This window comes from Gallus gallus, chromosome 1, assembly GCF_016699485.2.
Source record: "Gallus gallus isolate bGalGal1 chromosome 1, bGalGal1.mat.broiler.GRCg7b, whole genome shotgun sequence".
NCBI classification, from domain to species: Eukaryota; Metazoa; Chordata; class Aves; order Galliformes; family Phasianidae; genus Gallus; species Gallus gallus.
The window spans coordinates 117,576,599-117,595,252 of record NC_052532.1 but is presented as its reverse complement, the minus strand read 5'-3'; the positions used below and the strand labels follow the sequence as shown (position 1 = coordinate 117,595,252).

Here is an 18,654-nt window from a genome sequence, read left to right as displayed (position 1 = left end):
AAGGGAAGGGAAGGGAAGGGAAGGAAGGAGAGGAGAGGAGAGGAGAGGAGAGGAGAGGAGAGGAGAGGAGAGGAGAGGAGAGGAGAGGAGAGGAGAGGAGAGGAGAGGAGAGGAGAGGAGAGGAGAGGAGAGGAGAGGAGAGGAGAGGAGAGGAGAGGAGAGGAGAGGAGAGGAGAGGAGAGGAGAGGAGAGGAGAGGAGAGGAGAGGAGAGGAGAGGAGAGGAGAGGAGAGGAGAGGAGAGGAGAGGGGAGGAGGTTGGGAGAGAAGAGAGAGAAGAGAAGGGAAGAGAAGGGAAGAGAAGGGAAGAGAAGAGAAGAGAAGAGAAGAGAAGAGAAGAGAAGAGAAGAGAAGAGAAGAGAAGAGAAGAGAAGAGAAGAGAAGAGAAGAGAAGAGAAGAGAAGAGAAGAGAAGAGAAGAGAAGAGAAGAGAAGAGAAGAGAAGAGAAGGAGACGAGTAAAAATGAGCTAAAAAAATTGTAGTATTTGTTTAAAAAAATAAATGCCAGAATCGTGGCTACGATGTGAAGGAGTATTTTTTTTACCAAGTCTTCATTTTAATAGCTGCTGTCTCTTCTCTATACCTGTTACAGAATCACAGAGTCGCCGAATGTCAGGGATTGAAAGGAACCTCGAAAGATCATCTAGTCCAATCCCCTAGCTGTCTCGCTCCAATTTATAGGAGGGAGAGGAGGTTCTTTGATATATGTATACCTGGTGTGAGATTAAGAAGCAGCGGTTCAAATGTTGGTCTGACGAGTTTATTACAAATGTTAATAAGGGAGATGAGGACAGGGGAGGATGAACACCATTACGGATTGGGGCAATGGGGAAGGGAAGGTGAGCGATAGAAAAGATAGGAAATAGAAGCAAGGACTCTTTATAGGTACAAATTAGGGTGATGGGGAAGGGAAGAAGGGCAGTAGAAAAGATAGAAGCAAGGAGTCTCTATAGGAGGCAAGAGGGAGACAGTCACCATCATGGGTCTGGTGTGGTTTGTGGTTCGGTTGTTGCTCTTCAGTAGAGGTGGGCTATTGGGCGTTGTTCCATTGATGAGGATGGTGACCACCGTGATGACGACGATGACAATTGTGACGACAGCACAAACTTATTTATAGGTCCAAAGTGGTTGAGTCAGCCTTTTGGAGTGACAGCTTCTGGCTTTTGGATCTCACCAGGAACTCCTTTTGTTCCTATCTCCCTGGCCTTGCCAGCAGATAAGAGGGAGTATGGAGACGCCAACTAGTAAATTGTCTTCACAAGATACGATGGTATCATCCCCCAGTCTCCCATGGCAAACAGGAGTAATTTGGTCACAGGACAGATCTTCCACCAGTAAACAGGCCTGAGCACTCCCTTAACTCTTGGGCCAAAGGCAAACAGCTCCAAAGAAATGCTTTCAAATGTAAATTGTCCAGACAGTGATGTTGATTGCCTCACAGCAACACCCACCTCTCATCTCCTTGAGTCTTATCACAAGAAATACCTCAGGAAGCAAGCTTTGAGCCAGAAAACAAAGAAGGATTCATACACCTGCCTTAGCAGGAACACCTAGATTAGGTCACACAGGAACTCATCCTGGCAGGTTTTGAATGTCTCCAGAGTAGGAGACCCCACAACCTCTCTGGGTAGCCCATTCCAGTGTTCTGTTACGCTCACCATGAAGAAGTTCCTTCTCATATTTCTGTGGAACCTCCTATGTTCCACCTTGCACCCACTGCCCCTTGACCTATCTGGATGTCACTGAAAAGAACCTGGCTCCATCCTCCTAACACAGAACCCTGACATATTTATAAACGTTAACGAGGCCAACTCTCAGTCTCATCTTCTCCAAGCTAAAGACACCCAGCTCCCTCCACCTTTCCTTGTAAGGGAGATGCTCCAGCCCCTTCATCATCTTTGTGTCCCTCTGCTGGACTCTCTCAAGCAGTTCCCTGCCCTTCTTGAACAGAAGGGCCCAGAACCGGACACATTATTTCAGATGCGTTCTCACCAGGACAGAGTAGAGGGGGAGGAGAACCTCTTTTGACCTACTAACCATGCCCCTTCTAGTATGCCCCAGGATGCCATTGGCCTTCTTGGCCACAAGGGCGTAGTGCTGGCTCATGGTCACCTTGCTGTTCATCAGGACCCCAGGTCCCATACACTGCTCTCCAACAGGTCAGTCCCCAACCTATACTGGTACCTGGGGTTGTTCTTGTCCACCCCAAAAATGTAGAGGTTCTAAGCCTCTACACTTGCCCTTGTTATATTTCATCAAATTTCTCCCCCGCCCAACTCTCCAGCCTGTCTAGGTCTCTCTGGGTGGCAGCACAGCCTCCTAGTGTGTCAGCCACTCCTCCCAGTTTTGTGTCATCAGCAAGCTTGCTAACAGTGCACTCTACTCCCTCATCCAAATCACTGATGAATATATTGAATAGTACTGGTCCCAGTACCAACCCGTGAGGAACTCCACTAGATACAAGTCTCCAGCTAGACTCACTCTGTCCCACTGACCACAACTGTCTGGCTTCTTTCCTTCAGCTGGTTCACAGTCCACCTCACTGCTCAATCATCCAGACCACACTTCCTCAGTTTAGCTGGGAGGATGCTGTGGGAGACGGTGTCAAATGCTCCACTAAAATCAAGATAGACCACATCCACTGCTTTACCATCATCTACCCACCTGGTTACCTCTTCATAAAAAGCTATCAAGTTGGTCAAGCATGACTTTCCCTTGGTGAAGCCATGTTGACTGCCTCTAACGACCCTCTTATCCTTGAAATGCCTAGAGGCAGTGCCAAGGATAAGTTTTTCCATCACCTTTCCAGGGATGGAGGTGAGGCTGATCAGTCTATAGTTACCTAGGGTAGTTACCGCCTTCTCTGTATCTTCTATTACCAGGGCAGTTGTGTGTGTGTGTGTGTGCATGCACATGTGCACACCTGTTTGTGTGAGTGCGTGCGCCCAGTGGCAGCAAGGCTCAGACTTGCTCCCAGCTGCCCAGGGCCATGCAGCCCCTTAATGCCAACATCTATGCCATCCAGATACAGGTTGCCAGACTTTTGGAAAGAAATCCTGCTTCAACTCACTTTGGAAATGGTTCCACACAGTCAAGCTGTAACCCCTCTTGAAACCTCTTCACATTCTCAGCTACAAAACTGTCCCCACCATGAGCTATGCCTTTTCACCAGTGATGAAGAAGAGCCTGCGTACCGTGCTTGTAACAATCTGCACCAGCGGAGGTGACCTACTGTTGCTATTGCCACTGCCTACCGCCTCACCGTGCTCACATCCACTGCTTGGTCTTCTTCAATGCTCCGTGTGCGTCGATGAATGTCAGTGGGTGACATTTTTTCCACACGGAGGAGTTCAGTGACACACCTCTGCTTCACGTGCACTTCCACGTCAGACCCATTGTGTCAGACTGCCCCTCTGCTGCCATCTGTCACACGGCAATAATGTCATGGAATACCGGTGGGAAGGTTCGGCCCCTACTGCCACACCACCAACATCCGCCTCTGACGTCATGGGCCAACACCATACAATGAGAGGCATTACTTTCAGAGCAGCCCTCACAAAATGCATCAGATAATATAATAAGTAACAAAACTTATTTTATTTTATTTTATTTTTTTTACTGTTTAGTAAAGAGAACAGACTTTAGATTGCAGCTCTACATGTTCCATTTGAAAATCACCCAGTGTTGTAGTAAGCGTCTTGCGGGGGCACGGGATGTACGGGACAGGCCTCTCCCTAAGCATAGAGAGACAGCGCTATCGTGCTGACCTTGATGCAGAGAAAACAGGAGAAGAAGAAGAATGAGAAAAGAATGTGGAGACGGCCAAATAGGGCACGGTGTTGTCTGGTATGAACCAATCAGAGTGGGACATGACAGCACGGTTTTGTAGGTAAAAATGTAATATAAGCTGTGTTTTAGTAGTGAATAGGGGCCATTTTACCGATCATCATATTGGTGTCACCTCGGTATATGGCCAAGCCGCAGGCTCCCCTAAGCAACGAACATCACGGTTGCCTGCGAAAGGCAACAAGTGGTGACCCCCGACGTGATGCTTAGGGGAACGAGTCGGCTGTCTGCTTGACGGGGCAGGAGCCCACCGCGGGGCGTTAGCACTTGCTGGGCGGTGGAAGCCGGGGGCCGAGCCCGGGGACAGAGGGAATCTGCAGTCACCCCTCTGTCGGTGGATGTCGCAGACGAGCGACGAATATAGCCTCCGGGATCATGCCGGAGAAGAGCCTGGGATCCTGGTCTCAACTGGGAGGAGGATCGGAGGCGACATGGAAACCGTCATAAAGGTGATCGTTCACGCGTGTAAGATTTATCACGGGAAGCATGCTCCTTCTCAGAAGGAGATAGCTGCGGTCCTCTCGTTGCTTGAGAGGGAGGGGCTATTAACATCGCCCCACGATATTTGTGACCACAATAATTGGGATTCGATTACCGCTGCCTTATCCCAACGAGCAATGGTCACTCAGATAACAGCGGAGTTAAAAACTTGGGGTCTGATACTGGGGGCGTTGAAAGCGGCCAGAGTTGAGGGAAAGGTATTGGTGGAGGCTCGATACCTTTTGGGTCTCAGCGGAGGAGGCGAGACACAGGACCCGGTCGGGTCCGATGGGGGTTCGGGAGCAGTTTCTTGCAGGGGCCGAGAGGAGACGGAGCCGCCAATGACCGTTGGCGAGATGGCGCCGGCTGAGCCGACCGCGCTCAGTTCAAAAGAAGACAAACAACAAGAGAGTGAAAGGTCGTTGTCTCGTCCCCCTCCCCCGTATCCGAACCCCTCAGGCGGAACGTTGTATCCTTTATCAGAATTACGTCAGTGTTACCTGACTCAAGGGGGCGGAGGAAGCTGTGATCTACACGGGCAGGATCAACTTAGTGCCCACATGGGGAGGGACCAGACGAAAGGTCCGTCCAATGCGGACAGGGGGCAGAGCCTACCGTCTCTGGTCTCTCCCAGGAGTGACAGTGTAGAGGAGAAAGAAGGGACTGGCTTTGAGTGCAGGGGGAAGGATCAAATGACGGACTGGAATGGGATTAGATCGGAGGCTCTGGGGAAGGGTATAGTTCCAGAGGCATTCCGGGTGACTGTGAGTGATCGTGGTCCCGAATGGGTGCCGCCTGACCCCGGGGGTGTTACGCGCCTGGTGGAATTTATGGATAAAAGAGGCCTGAAATCGCCTCTGACATTAAATGCACTACAAACTTTGGCTGCACTGGGGCCTCTCTTCCCCCGTGACATCACAAACTTAATGCGTATGGTGCTCAGGCTGGTTCAATATACGTTATAGGAGACAGACTGGATGGCCGAGTTGGGGGGCCGTGCCGGGGCGGCAGTGGTCGGCCCGGGCTGCTCCCTGCATGGGACCGGCATCCAGCGGCTTTCAGGGAAGGCTGTGGGAGTGGCTTTGCCCCAGGGCCAGCTAGCGAGACTGAGGCCAGGGGAGCTAATAGCAGCCACAGATGCAGTGGTGGAAGCGTTTAATAAACTTGTGCATAAGGCCGAACCACCTGCTCCGTGCACAGATATTACCCAGGGCGCGAATGAATCCTTTCAAAGCTTTGCAGACAGGCTTTTAGCTGCTGCAGAGGGGTCTGATCTCCTGGAACCAGCCCAAGGGCCAGTGATCATTGACTGCCTGCAACAGAAATCGCATGACAATGTTAAGGCATTGCTGCGAGCCGGCCCAAGTACGCTTAATACCCAGGGAGAAGTTATTCAGTATGTCTTAGATAAGCTCAAGGTGGCTCATTTAACTAATGAAGGGCTAGCCACAGCTACTGTCGTAGCTGTTGGCCTGCGACAGCAAAGATTGCTGCAGCAGCAAGGGCTGTGTTTCCGATACGGCCAGTATGGCCATGTTAGAGCACAGTGCCCCTGTGGGGGAGGCCAGTCAGGGCCTCCTGATCACAGGAAGGGCTTACTAAAGGGTATCAGTCGTCGGGTATGTGGCAGTTAAACATCATGAATCTGGGAAAAATTCTGTGGGTACCATCGCGAAAAGTAATACCAGATATAAGTAACATATCTGCAAAAACTGAGTCTAGGTGCGAGTTTTCTACAGAAATTCTTCGTTGGCAAACCGAAGCCAACTCCAGAACAACTGAGGGACAGACGATGGGATCAAGAAGCATTCAAGAGGAGCACTACACCTGCAACGCTGACACTTCCGATGTTGCTGATATTTATGGTGTCCATGGCGATTACAGAGTGTCACAAACAACTACAATGGACACAAGAACATATGCAGAAAATTAAAGAAGAGCGTGATCCCTTTGGAAGCTGGCTGGACGGACTGTTTGGGGGAACGGGTTCATGGTTAAAGCAATTGCTTAAAGCTCTCGCAGTAGGATTTGCAATCTTTGTGTGTATTCTAATCTGTCTTCCATGCTTTGTAGGATGCTTGCAGAACTGCCTTCAACGAATGATGGACAAGACTTTTGACTATCACATTGAGTATCATAGATTGCGTGAAAAATTATAGAGGGGTTTAGGTTGTTGCGTTCGTGCTGTAACGGGGCAAGGCTTGGCCGAGCACGGAAAAGAATTCCCTGTTGCTCTGATGATTGCTTAAGAACTGTAGTAGAAAATAGTAGGAATAGTGTGCTGAAATATATTTAGGATTAGGCGTTTTGCGCTGCTTCGCGATGTACGGGTTAGGTGTGTGTGTAAGTAGTATTTAGCTTAGGGAGGGGGAGATGTTGTAGTAGGCGTCTTGCGGGGGCATGGGATGTACGGGACAGGCCTCTCCCTAAACATAGAGAGACAGTGCTATCGTGCTGACCTTGTTGCAGAGAAAACAGGAGAAGAAGAAGGATGATAAAAGAATGTGGAAATGGCCAAATAAGGCACAATGTTATCTGGTGTGAACTAATCAGAGTGGGACATGACAGCACGGTTATCTAGGTAAAATGTATATAAGCTGTGTTTAGTAGTGAATAAACGCCATTTGCCTCACTTACTCCTGGGGTCTGGGTGAGCATCTGGCCCCAACCTGGTAAAGGGTCGGTTTCGCCCAGCAGTAAGCCCTACATGTGGACAGAGGACGAACACCGGACGAGCGAACGGAGACTACACGCAACATCTATGTGAAAAAAAATAGCACTGACATTCATCGATGCTGAATGCTTGTGGAGACTAAGCAGTGGATGTGACCACTGTGATATTGGGTGAGGTAGTGAGGTAGTGGGTGGTGCATTGCAGCAGTGCCAACAGTGACATGAAAGACAAGCCACATTCCGGGCAGCCAACATGTGAATTCCCTTTCAAAAAAAGTTCAAGCTGTGGCCCTCAGAAGGTAAAGTGACATTCACTGTCTTTTGGGATAGAAGAGGGGTGATTTCCTGGCACCTGGATAAAGCATCAGCTTTGACCACTACATCCAAGATGCTGACTAAGCTGAAGGCTCCTTGGAGAATTGTCCTAGGACAGTATAAGCCTGTTACAGGAAATCAGGAGTTCATCATCATATCTGGTACATATTTTAAATTTGTCACTAACTTTTAATCTATGATTAAAGAGTCTGTTATTACAAATTTTATGTGTAGATCACATTATGTGACTTCAGTATGAACCAGAATGTTTAATAAAACATAAAACTGAGCTTCAGCTTTGCAGTTTTAACTACACTTAATTTTTTTTACTCCCTATTGATTTAGATTCTTCCCAGATTTCAAACTTCCATTTTTTTTCTTTCTTGTAACATGGTCTTTTACTATCTTCTAAGGAAGATTAGATCTTCATGCTTATCTCCCTTGATGGGAATTCTCTTGGTTGTTATTATAGAAGTTCTTTATAGATTTCCAGTATGTGTAACAGTCTAACAAGTGTTCTTTATTCTTTAGTTCCATGAATATCAGATCTAATTAAATTCAGTTGAAAGATGAAACAACAGTTTTTTGCTAGTTTTTAATCTCTACAGAGAAACTGCCTACAGCAATTCTGCTTGGAAAAAATATGGAAATATTTTCACTGGCATTTGCTGGTGGAAACCACTGATTCATTTCATAGAAATTAATTTTGTTCATTAAAGAACAAACAAAAATAAAGGCTGTTACATTTGATCATCATTTGCAGGAGAGGATACTATAACTTGTGCCTGAGCAACAAGTTCAGAGACTCACCCTTGCTCTGTATCTCACTATGGAAATATCTGGCAAGTTGGACTAGATTGATTACGAGTCAAATGAATAAGCAACAAAAGCTGCATATGGCCAACCTTATAAGAATAATGGCTTGTCAGCCAAAGAAAATTTATCTACCTTTTCAGTACCAGTGAATTTGTAATTAGTTTACTGTGTCCAGTTCAGGCACCCAGTCCCAGAAGATGATCTGGAATGACAGATACATGGCCTGTTTGATGTTGAGGGAACTGGGCTTCTTCAGTCTGGTGACAGAGGCTAAGGAGGACAGTTTAATAGTTCCATACATGTATTGAAAGGGAACAGAGCCAAAGATAATACACTGTACATAAGCAGCCACAAGGTAGGCCAGCTTCAGCTTTAATGTCAGGTGAAGTTCAGTCACTAGTGATAGGGCATTCCCAGAAAGATGATACAATCTCTGTCCTTTGGGGTGTTCTAGATCAAGTTAGACAAAGCCATGACAGGGATGATGTGGTGCTGAGCCCTCCTGCTTTGAGCAGAAGGTTGGTTAGGGAGAGAACCAGATGTTCCTTTCAAACAGCTCTCCCTCACCCACTGAGGTGATTCCCTGCTTCGGCACAGAATGTATCCTCCCCTGAGCCGAGAGCCTCACAAAAACATGCTGTGTTTTGGGGCCTGCAAGGTTGCCCTGCATGCTGTCTGGTCCCCAGGCCAGGGCACGTCACTCTCTGTGAGGTGGCACTCCTCAGCGTGATGTCACAATGGCTGCCTCTTCCACCCCTGTGGCAGCGGTGGGAGCGGTGGCTCAGTCTCTTGTGAGAGGCGCAGGAAGAGGACCCAGAGAGAGCATTGTGTCTATCTGGAGATATCCTGCTGTGATGGAGCGGCTGAGAGCCCTTCGAGGTAAGGTTCTTCCATCTTTCCGACACCGTGATATTACCTGAGCACATGCGTGCCACAAATGTCTGTTTAGGACATGCCATTAGCACTGTCCTTGCTCTGCTAAGTGCAGCTGCCCACCATGGTTCCCTAGTACCCCAGCAAGGGGAAGGCTCTCTCCCCTCTCCCCGCCAACCACACATGTGCCAGCATAGCCCAACCCATGCTGTGGGGCTAGAGGAGCATTCCTCCCAGAGCTGGACGGATGCGCAGCCCTGGCTCCAAGCAACACCAGCGACAGCTGCTCTGCTCTTTCCTTCCAGGTCTCTTTGCCTGTGTGGGCTGCATGCCCAGATGTAGGCGTTGCAGGGAGAGAGGCAGGGCGGCAAGCCCTGTCCCCACCTGTGCCGTGACTTTGCTGCTACAGCGCCTGCAAGATCAGGAGGTGAGCTGGGGACATCCAACCTTGCCTTGGCCCAGTGCCACAGTCCCACGGGTGCCAGGCCCTGGCAGCACATCCGCATAGCGATGGGTGGCAGTGGGCAAAGTGAGTGTGACTGACCCCTGTCCCCAGGGTGACCGAGCGCAGGCGTACTGTGACCTGGAACACGTCCTGTGGGAAGATGACAGCCGCCCGCCGTGCGGAGTGGTGAACCGGCTGCTGGCTGAGGTGTCCCAGGACCTGACGGCAGCCCAGGTGAGGGGTCACTCCCAAAGGCGGCAAAGGGAGCCGCCTGCCCGCGCTGGTGTTCTGCTGGCAGTGGCTTAGCCCGTCCAAAGGCCTCAGGCAGTCTCCTGTGCCGCATGTCACCAGTCACTCTTTTTCAGGGCGTGACAGGCAATGTGAGGATGGCTGCCAGCAATGCCCTGGTGGCTCTGGCCCGGACACACTTCAGCTTGGTGATGGCTGAGCTCCAGGGCCACCTGAAGGCCACAGGGGAGATGTCCAAGGAGTTTGTGCTCATCACCCTGAGCAAACTGTTCAGCTGCTACGGTAAAGTGCCCTCAGCCTCCTGATGTCTATGACAACAGGGGAACGGGGTCTCTCCCCTCTGCGCGTGATCTGCGTTGAGCTGGGGGATGCAGGGCTGCAGCCCCTCCTCCCTCGCTGCCAGGGCTCTGACCCTAGCCTTCCCCTTTCCCTCTGCAGCTCCACAGTGCATCTCCTTCATGTGGCAGACGCTGGCCGGCCTACGCAGTGTGGTGGGCCAGGTGAAGAGTGGCCAGACCCTGCATGTTGCTTGTGCTGGTGAGTGCTGGCCCCAGAGCAGGGGGGCTCAGGACAGCCCCTGCTCCTCGCCCTGCTGCAGACTCTCACAGGCTCCCTTTACTCTCTGTCTCTCTCTCTGTCTCTCTCTTTTTTAAATTAATTATTCATTTGCTTTGTTCTGCTTTGTTTTTGCAGTTGTGAAACAATGGTCAGAAGGAGTCAAGTTTCACTTGTCCTCTGGAAAGCAATGCCCCTGGCCTGCCATGGAGAAAGAGCAAATCTATGAGAATCTTCACCAGCTCTTCTGCTCTGTGGTGAGGAACTGGCAGGACTGCAAGGAGGAAAAGGTGAGCAATGCTGCATTTCCAGCCCAGAATGGCAGTGCAGACATCCATGTCAGCAGCTCTGCCTGTGCCCAGCGGGCTGAGAGCAGAGGGTGATGAGAAGGAGTGGGCTGGCTCTGCAAAGGGCCCTGAACTGGCACTGTGCTTGGGGCTGGATCTCCCTGCCAGGAAGCAGCCACATGTCACAGCATTGTGGCAGGGAGATCTGGGGATGAAGGTGTGGGGAAAACCTGATTGCCCTCCAGAGCAAGCCTATCTCCTACTGGGCATGGGGGCATGGGGAGTGGGAAGGGAAAGAGAAAGCCCTCTCTGTAGGAAGGGCAGACCTTCAGTCTTTGATGCTGGGCCTCTGCCATCCCTCTCCAGGACAAAAAGGCCATCCTCGGGGCTGTGGCTGCCATGATGGCTGTCCTCCTGCAAGAGGAGATGCACCGAGAGCAAGTCTGGGAGCACCTCCTCTGGCTTGGGCACCTGTGTCAGGAGGTCCAAGACACCTTCAGGGTGGCCAAGGTAAGATGTTGTGCAGGGCTCAGCGTGGACGTGGGGCCCATGCAAGTGCCAAGAGGGGCCAGGGGCATGCAGGGAGGAGGTGGGGAGCCCTTGGAGAAAGAAGGAACAGGTGTGCAAGGGAGTTCTGAGGCTTCCTGAGCTCTTCAGTCAAGGAAGGAACAACCCGGACGGGAGCCAGAAGGGGGCCAGGAGTCACCGGGGCCCATCTCCTGGGGATGGGAGGCTTCACCACCACCACTGTGGGGCTCTGAGTGCCTGAGGAGCTCTGTGCTAACAACCAGGGGGACCGCGTCCAGTTGCATCTGATGGGGGAGAAGAGGGCTGCTGGGTGGGAAATGCCTGCAAACAGTGCTCAAACAGGGCTCGGTTGAAAGCAGAGAGACTCTCCTGGTGCTGCTGGGAGGGGGGGACAAACAAGAACACCTGTGCGGGAGCTTCTCCCAGCAAAAAAACATTGGGAAACAGTTTCTCTGCTCCCAAGTGGCTAGATGTGGCTTCAGCCCTTTCTTCCTCTCCTGGTCTCTTGCAGAGCCTCAGTATCTTCCTGGAGGCCTTGGAGGGAGTTGAGTGTGTTATCCCCAAGGACAAGTTTCTGGCCATCACCAGTGCTGTGTTCTACCAGGTAAGGGGAGTCTATCCTTGCACCCCCAAGAGTTTCCGTCTTGGCTAAGTCTCAGGAGGACTGCAAATCTCCGAGCCTCTGGCAGCCATTCAGCCTTAGTTCCTGCATGCCTATGGCTGCTCCAGAGCCGTGTGTGTGCCCCCGGGATGCTGTGGGTCAGGCTGGGTTTTGTCTCCATGTCCTTTACCTGGGAGTGCCAAGGCAGATGAGAGCTGGCAGCACAGTTTCTTTTCTGTCCTCAGTGCTGATGTGATTTTCTCAAATGGACCTTGTTCCCACAGCTCTCTGATGAAACCAAGCAGCACAGCGAGACTGACAAAGTAGAGCTGACCCACTGCATCCTGCTGCAGGGTAAGGAGAGGAGCTTTGGTGATGCTTGGCGGTGCCCTGGCCAAAACCTCTCTCACAAACCTCCGGAATGGGTGCGAGTTTCTTGCTAACACAGTGTGGGATTTTCTCCCTGCAGCCCGGATCTGCCCAGAGGAAACGGTCCTGTTTCTACAGTCGCAGCTGGGTAGTGAGAGGGAGGCTGGATGCGTGGCAGCCCTGGGTCTGCTCGGTGCTCTGGCTCGCTCTGATGGTCAGTACCACAGGTTGGGACTTCCAGGGATCCCTTTTGCCATCTGGGCTGTGCCTCCATGCATGCTTCTGTGCATCTCTTGCAGATCCTGTGATGACAGAGAAGCTGCCCCAGGTTGCAGAGGCTGTGCAGTGTCTGTGCAGTGACCTCAGGATCCGGGTGAGCTGGTTTGGGAAAGGAAAGGACTGTTGGGGTGGTGATGCTGCTGCCAACATGGGCAGGGCTGGGGTGACCAGGGAGGTGCTGGCTCCTGTGGGGAGAGCAGGCAGAGTGGAGTGGGCAGGTCTCTGTGCTGTGCATGGAAAGAGTACCGTCTGGTGCTGAGGCCTGGCCCTCACCTCAGGAGCCAAGGCTTCTCCTCTGCTCTTGTTGTCTCTGCTCATGCCCAAAGGGCTGCCTCAATGAGCAGGTGGCTTCCCTTTGCCTTCTGACCAGAAAAATCACACCCACAATTGACCCCTGGCAGGTGCGGAGGGCCATTCTGCATTTCATCAAGGACATGCTCAGTGCTAACGCCCGGAGCTGCTCAGCCTGGGATGTGGTGGGGCACATCTTCAGTGAGTTCAGCCGCACCATGGGAAGAAGGGTAAGGACACTGGGCAGCATCTTCCTTTGGAAGGCCTGTGCTGCTCACAGGGTGGCACAGAAGCACCAGTGTGGTCACACCTGATCCTCCTGAGAGGCTCCTAGGAACTGAGCATAACTGGCGTTTCAACAACACTGTTGTGCAGGCAGCCGGAGACCTTTCTGCCCAGGAAGCCCAGGAAGAAGGAACTCTCCAAGAGCTGTGCATGGACATCCTGGGATCACTGGATGTCTCTGTGAGCGGGATGTCCAAAGTAAGTCACACCCTGCCATGCTGCTGTTCCTTGCCTTTGCATCACATGTTCCTCGTCCCATTCCAACACCCCAGGTCTCTTCTCCAGTGTGCTCTGAAGCACACAAGACTCAGGGAAATTCAGAGTCCTCTTCATCTCTGTGCGGAGGCAGGAATGCTGACACGCTCAACCGCCTCGTTCTCTACAGCTCCTGTGGCCCCGGCTGCTGCTGTACGTGGTGCCAGCCCAGTACACGGGCATGCTGATCCCAGTCTCCCATTGCATCCAAGCCCTGGCGCAGAGAGAGGATCTGACAGAGCAGCAGATAGAAGAACTGGATTCCCATTTTGTCAGCTCCATATTTCAAGGTAGGAGCAGAAACTCCCCCAGTGATCTCTGCTGACCTGTGTTAGCACCCAGAAGGGGCAGTGGAGGTATGTGTGGCAGGGCACAGAGCGTCTTGCAGTCTTACTCAGCACTTCTTTCTCCTCTCAGGCCCAATGCTGACTCCCCAGACACTGCTGGCACGCCTGTTGGTGAGTAGATGCTCCAGAGGGTGGTGCCATAAGCCCCAGAGAGGAAGCAGCGTGGACATGAGCACAGCTGTTGGCTGCTCCTTGCCTGCCAGGGCAGAGCCAAGCTGCTTCCGTCCTGGGAGAAGCTGCTGCTCTTGCTGCAGAAGTGACCCTGCTTCTCTTTGCTCTCACTCAGGTGGTGGCAGGGAGCCCTTTTGCAGGCAGCGAACTCCAAGCTGCTGCCTTGCTGCTTATGCAAAACCTCCACAGCAGGATCCACGGAGCTGTGGGGGCCATATGGGCTGCTGAGATCCCCCTGCTGCTGCAGTACCTTGAAGGTAAAGTGCTGGTGAGGAGGGAAGGGCAGAGGCAGGGAAGGGGGGGGTGAAAATGCATCTCTGCAGTGTGGCAGAGGGGAAGTGTTGCCTGCAGCCCAGTGCTTGCTCTGCTGCTGTTCCCATTCCAGGGAGACAGCACTGACACCCGGGGACCTTTCCCCCCAGGGATTTGCCCATTCCAGGACACGGATGGGGCCTTCACATCCCCTCAGATAGCAGTCTTGGGGCAGTTCTGTGTTCCTGCTGGAACAGTGTTTGTCGGGAGGGACAGGTCATTGTGAAGGGGGTGCAGGTTCCAGCTTGGCAATGTTGAGTGCCCAGGCCAAGCCAGGTTTACAGCAGCTCTTCCTCTGTGTCTTGATCCCAAGCAAGTGTCTTTTGCTTCCTGTTGTGGTGCAGGGAAAGATGAGAGCGTCCTGGACTTTGCAGAGTGGGAGCACCATCTGCTAAAGGTACAGCACTGCTGGGAGGCATGGTGCAAAGAAGTGCTTGCCTGCCTCAAGGAGCCCTGCTCCTATACGAGCCACCACAGGACAGGAACAGCCTCTCAAATACTGCTGTGGAGCAGCCGCACACCTTTGCAGCGCTGCTTCTCTGTCCCATGCCCAAGAGGGGTCTTAGGTGGAGAGTGGCAGGTGGCTTAAATGGAGGGAATGCTGGTGGGATTTGGGAGAGGGACCGTTCTTCCAGGCAGCTCTCCCCAGAAGGCTGCAGCAACTTGGGAATGCGGGAAGAGGCAAAGGGCAAGGGATCATTGGCTTCTCCTGTTCTCCAACAGTTCCTGAGGGCATCGCTGGAGACCGTGGAGGATGAGGCCTGGACCGAGGCCCTGAGCTGCGAGTTGAGCCGGTGGTTGAGCAGCTCTCCCAGCGGCTCTGGAGAAAAGGTGGGTTTCCCCTGGCTCTACCCAGTGGTGAAGCTGCAGGTGCCCAACTGGGCCTGGGGATGCAGGCAGTGCTCTGCCCACAGCGGCTGCTTACTCTGCTTCCCTTCCCTGGCCCCTGCCCCCCAGAGTGCCTTTCCCTGCAAACTGCCCGGGAGCTGGCTAAAGCTCCGCCCTGCAGCTGCTCTCAACATCTCCCAGGGAGAATAGGTCCTTCCCACCTGGCCCTCTCACAGCAGGTCAGGCTGCTGCCACATCTCACCTTCTTCTTTCCCTTCCCATGCAGTCTTTCCTGTACAAGGCTCTGGGGACAGTGCTGGGAGCTTGTAAGGAAGTCCTCCACATCCAAGAGAAGCTCCTGCAACACCTGGAGGAAGCAAACGCAGAGGAGCCATCTGAGGCTCAGGTGAGCTCTCCTCCCAACGAACTTTGGCCAGCGTCCCCGGTCTGTCTGTGGGGCAGAAGGCTTCTCCTGGCCATGCTACAGGCCTTTCGATCTCCTCACTGCTGCCATTTACCTCAGGCAAGGAGCAGACTGGCCCCTGTGGCTGGCCGTGCCAGTAGATTCAGGCCTGCACCAACTGCCCCTTGTTCTTTTGTGCAGGGAATGATCTCTCTTCTCAGCCATGCTGCTGAGAGCAACTTCCACACAGTCCTGGACACACTCACCATGTTTGCATCCAGGCTGTGCAAAGGCCAGAATGCGAAGATCTCCAGACACAAGAAGGTGAAGCGTTACGGGTTTCCATCTTGGCTTTCTTCCCCCTTATTTTCACGGCAGCTCCTGCCTTGGGAGCCCAGGTGCATCATGGGGCACCGGGGACCATTGAGCAAGTATCTCAAGGCATTTCCCCCCACACAGATGGAGCTGGACAGCAGAAGAGCTCAGGCCACACGCAGCGCTCTCATCCTCGCCCATGGCAGCTTGGCACTGCGAGCCTCCAAGGAACAGCTGCTCGCCCACCTAGAGGGAGACATTGTGGGCAACATCCTGCTGCTCTACAGCTGCAGCTGCTGGGTGAGAGCTTGGGGTTTGCCAGGGTGTCAGAACATCCAGCTGCAGCCCCTCCATGTGGGGGGATGCTGAGATGGGCCTTCTCTTTCCAAAGGTCCCTTGGGGAATGGTTTGTGCCCAGATGAAGATCCAAGCCCTTCCCTTAGCGTTGCCCCCACGTGTTCCCCTTGCAGCCCTCAGCCCTTCCCGCAGTTCAAAGAATGTTCTTCTCTCTTGGGCCTCAGGACTTGCAGAACAAGCTTGCGCTGGTGCAGAGCATCACTGACTTGAGCTCTGCCTTCCAAGCTGTGGGTGACTCTGCCTGCTTTAACCTCTCCTTGAAGGGCAAGCTGCTGGAGATCCTTATGGTGAGTGCATAGAGCCAGTGCTGTCTTCGGCAGAGTTCTGGGCTGTGCCACTTCCTTGGCTCGCTTCCCCAGAGCCATACAGGTCTCCCTCAGCCACAACTCCAGCTGGTGGGGACCTTGTGTGCTGGCAGGCAGTGGCTGGGCAGCAGGCGAAGTCCACCAGCTGTGGAGCTGCTGCATCCTGCAGTGCTTCTGTGGGAAACATGGGAGTGATGGGGCCACTGTGTGGCAGTTGTGTCTGTCTCTGGGCTGGGTGGGAGAACTCTCATGTGCCCCTTGCCCACTTTGACAGTGTCTCTCTGGGACTTACAGGACTTGCTGAAGAGGTATTACTTGGGCACCCCTGTCTCCCCAGTGCCCCTCAAGGTGGTTCTGGCCCTGGAGCAGTTGAGGTAAGGGTGGGAGCCTCTGGGGTTGCAAGGCAGGATGGTGGTCCTCCATTTGGGTAGCTCCCGAAAGCCTGGAGGGGGCAGGGGGCGAGGAGCTGCATCTACAGGAGAGTCGGCTGGGCTGTTGTGCCCAGCAAAGCTGAGGTTCTGGGCAGGAAGAAAGGCCCTGGTGCTCCTGTCCCCTGGCAGGGAAGAGAAGGGAGACCTGGTGTCTCCTTCCCTTCAGAGCAGGAGGTGGTTCACTGCTGCCGGGGAGGAGGCGGGCGCTGCTGGAACTAAAGGCAGGGCTCAGCAGCACAGGCTGCAGGGGTGTTGGCTTTGCAGCTGTCCATTAGGAGAAACTGAGATGTTGCCTGAACCAGTCTGGAGAGCAATAGTAAAAGCTCTTTCTGCTTTGTGTTCCTTTTTTTCCCTCCTGTCAGCAAGCTGAAGCCATCTTTAGAAAACAAGCACATTTCTGAAATGTTGGTTCTGTGCTGCAAGAACATTGTGACACATCCTTCAGCAGGGATGATGCTGAAGATCAGGAAGTCACAGCAAGCAGCTCAGTACCTGCAGGTAACCTGCCATATCTTTCCTGGCCACCTCTCAGTCTGAAACCTACCTCAGCACTCACACCCTATGCTCTCGCAGCAGCCGAGATGCCACACCTCAATCCCTTCTTCTGCTTTCAGCTTCTGCAAACATCGTTGAAAGCTCTGGCCAGGCTCATGATGGTCCTGCTTGAGACAGAGTCCAACCGTGGCTTCTTCCAGAACATAGTCCATGTGAGTACGTGTGCGGCAAGGGAGAAAGCATGGTGCCTGTTGATAGCAGGGACAGAGATCCGGGGACTGAGGGGAAGATAAGTGGGGGAGAAATCTCCTGCTGACATGCCAGCTCACTGTGAGCTCAGAAATGGGCAGAGCAATGGGCCCTGCAGGGGGAAAGGCAGGAGCCAGCCTCAGGCAGGCCACAGACAAGGAAAAGCTCCTGGGTTAGGAGGCAGGAGTGTCTTCAGAGAGCGGGGGCAGCAGTGCCAGTGCTCAGTGAGGCAGGGGGCCGCGTGGAGCCACAGGGCAGGCCCTGAGGGAAAGTGCCAGGAGAGGAGGGACAGAGAGAGGCATAGCAGGAAGGGAAAGAAGAGATGTCCTCAGTGAGACAGATGATCTACCCCAGGTCCTGCAGAGATCTATGACATCAGACAACATGTGGGAGCGCAAGAGGGCCCTGCAGACCTGCTCCCAGCTGCTGGCTGCTTGTGAAGAGCGTGGAGTGAGTAAAGAGCCCCGCATGTCCTTGCTCCCTCCCCAACGCTTCTGAGCTGGAAGGCGAGCTCCTCCCAGCTGTGCATGCTGTCACTCACTGCGTGGGGAAGGCACAGATGGGAGAAGCTAGGGAGAGCTGGGGCTGCCTACAGCTTTTATCCTGCCTCTCACCCCTGCAGAGAGGAGATGCCTGCAAGCACTTTGGCTCCTTGGTGGGATTGCTGGCACCTCTGACGTGTGACCCCATGCCCACCTCCCGCCAGTTGGCTGTCACCTGTCTGAGCTCCCTTCTCCGAATCCAAGGTGAGTAGGGAGGATGTGCGCCAGCACTCCACTCTCCTCCACAGCACTACCAGAGCCCCACGGGCTGGGCCCTGTTTACAGGAGGGAGAGGCACTGTGAGCAGCTCTCTTCTTGTCCCCACTCTGTCCTCTGTGTATCCCCTGTAGAAAGTGGTTGCATTTTCAGAAGCATGATTTCCCTTTTCTCCCTGTGCTCTTTCCAGCCAAGGTGACCAACAAAGCCATCGAGACAGGAGACATCAGGAGCCTGTGTGAGAGGCTGAATGACTGCAGCACTGCCTGTCAGCTCCAGAACTCGTCCAAAATCGCAAGGGTAAGTGGACCCAAAAAGGAGTGGTAAGCTTCTGCACGTCCCTCTGCTCCCCCCAGCCTCTCACACCATTTCCAGAATGAGCTGTCACCCTGAGATCACTTTTCTCAGCAAGTAGCAGGAGGCTCTGAGCTATGTCTGGCCTTCACATGCCCAGCACAAGGAGCTGATTCCATGACATGTGTTTGTGCGTGTGTGTGTGTGTGTGTGACTGTGGCTGCTGGGAGGTAGGCTTTGCATG

The 18,654-nt window shown here is 53.1% G+C and overlaps 1 protein-coding gene across 1 annotated transcript in view; it reads left to right on the top strand.

The window, feature by feature from the left end:
* Positions 1-8,850: 8,850 nt before the first annotated feature.
* Positions 8,851-18,654, top strand: part of LOC121107137 (maestro heat-like repeat-containing protein family member 2B) — a 10,901-nt gene continuing 1,097 nt past the window's right edge. The window contains exons 1-28 of the mRNA XM_040649878.2: positions 8,851-9,007; positions 9,307-9,428; positions 9,558-9,680; positions 9,812-9,977; positions 10,134-10,232; positions 10,389-10,540; positions 10,904-11,047; positions 11,577-11,669; positions 11,951-12,020; positions 12,136-12,249; positions 12,335-12,408; positions 12,716-12,835; positions 12,981-13,088; positions 13,276-13,435; positions 13,563-13,603; positions 13,779-13,920; positions 14,320-14,372; positions 14,699-14,806; positions 15,090-15,209; positions 15,408-15,530; positions 15,666-15,821; positions 16,043-16,165; positions 16,478-16,557; positions 16,977-17,112; positions 17,229-17,321; positions 17,713-17,808; positions 17,981-18,104; positions 18,307-18,416. Coding sequence (XP_040505812.1) covers positions 8,866-9,007; positions 9,307-9,428; positions 9,558-9,680; positions 9,812-9,977; positions 10,134-10,232; positions 10,389-10,540; positions 10,904-11,047; positions 11,577-11,669; positions 11,951-12,020; positions 12,136-12,249; positions 12,335-12,408; positions 12,716-12,835; positions 12,981-13,088; positions 13,276-13,435; positions 13,563-13,603; positions 13,779-13,920; positions 14,320-14,372; positions 14,699-14,806; positions 15,090-15,209; positions 15,408-15,530; positions 15,666-15,821; positions 16,043-16,165; positions 16,478-16,557; positions 16,977-17,112; positions 17,229-17,321; positions 17,713-17,808; positions 17,981-18,104; positions 18,307-18,416 — 3,192 coding nt within the window. The 5' untranslated portion in view covers positions 8,851-8,865. The remainder of the gene's footprint in view (positions 9,008-9,306; positions 9,429-9,557; positions 9,681-9,811; positions 9,978-10,133; positions 10,233-10,388; positions 10,541-10,903; positions 11,048-11,576; positions 11,670-11,950; positions 12,021-12,135; positions 12,250-12,334; positions 12,409-12,715; positions 12,836-12,980; positions 13,089-13,275; positions 13,436-13,562; positions 13,604-13,778; positions 13,921-14,319; positions 14,373-14,698; positions 14,807-15,089; positions 15,210-15,407; positions 15,531-15,665; positions 15,822-16,042; positions 16,166-16,477; positions 16,558-16,976; positions 17,113-17,228; positions 17,322-17,712; positions 17,809-17,980; positions 18,105-18,306; positions 18,417-18,654) is intronic.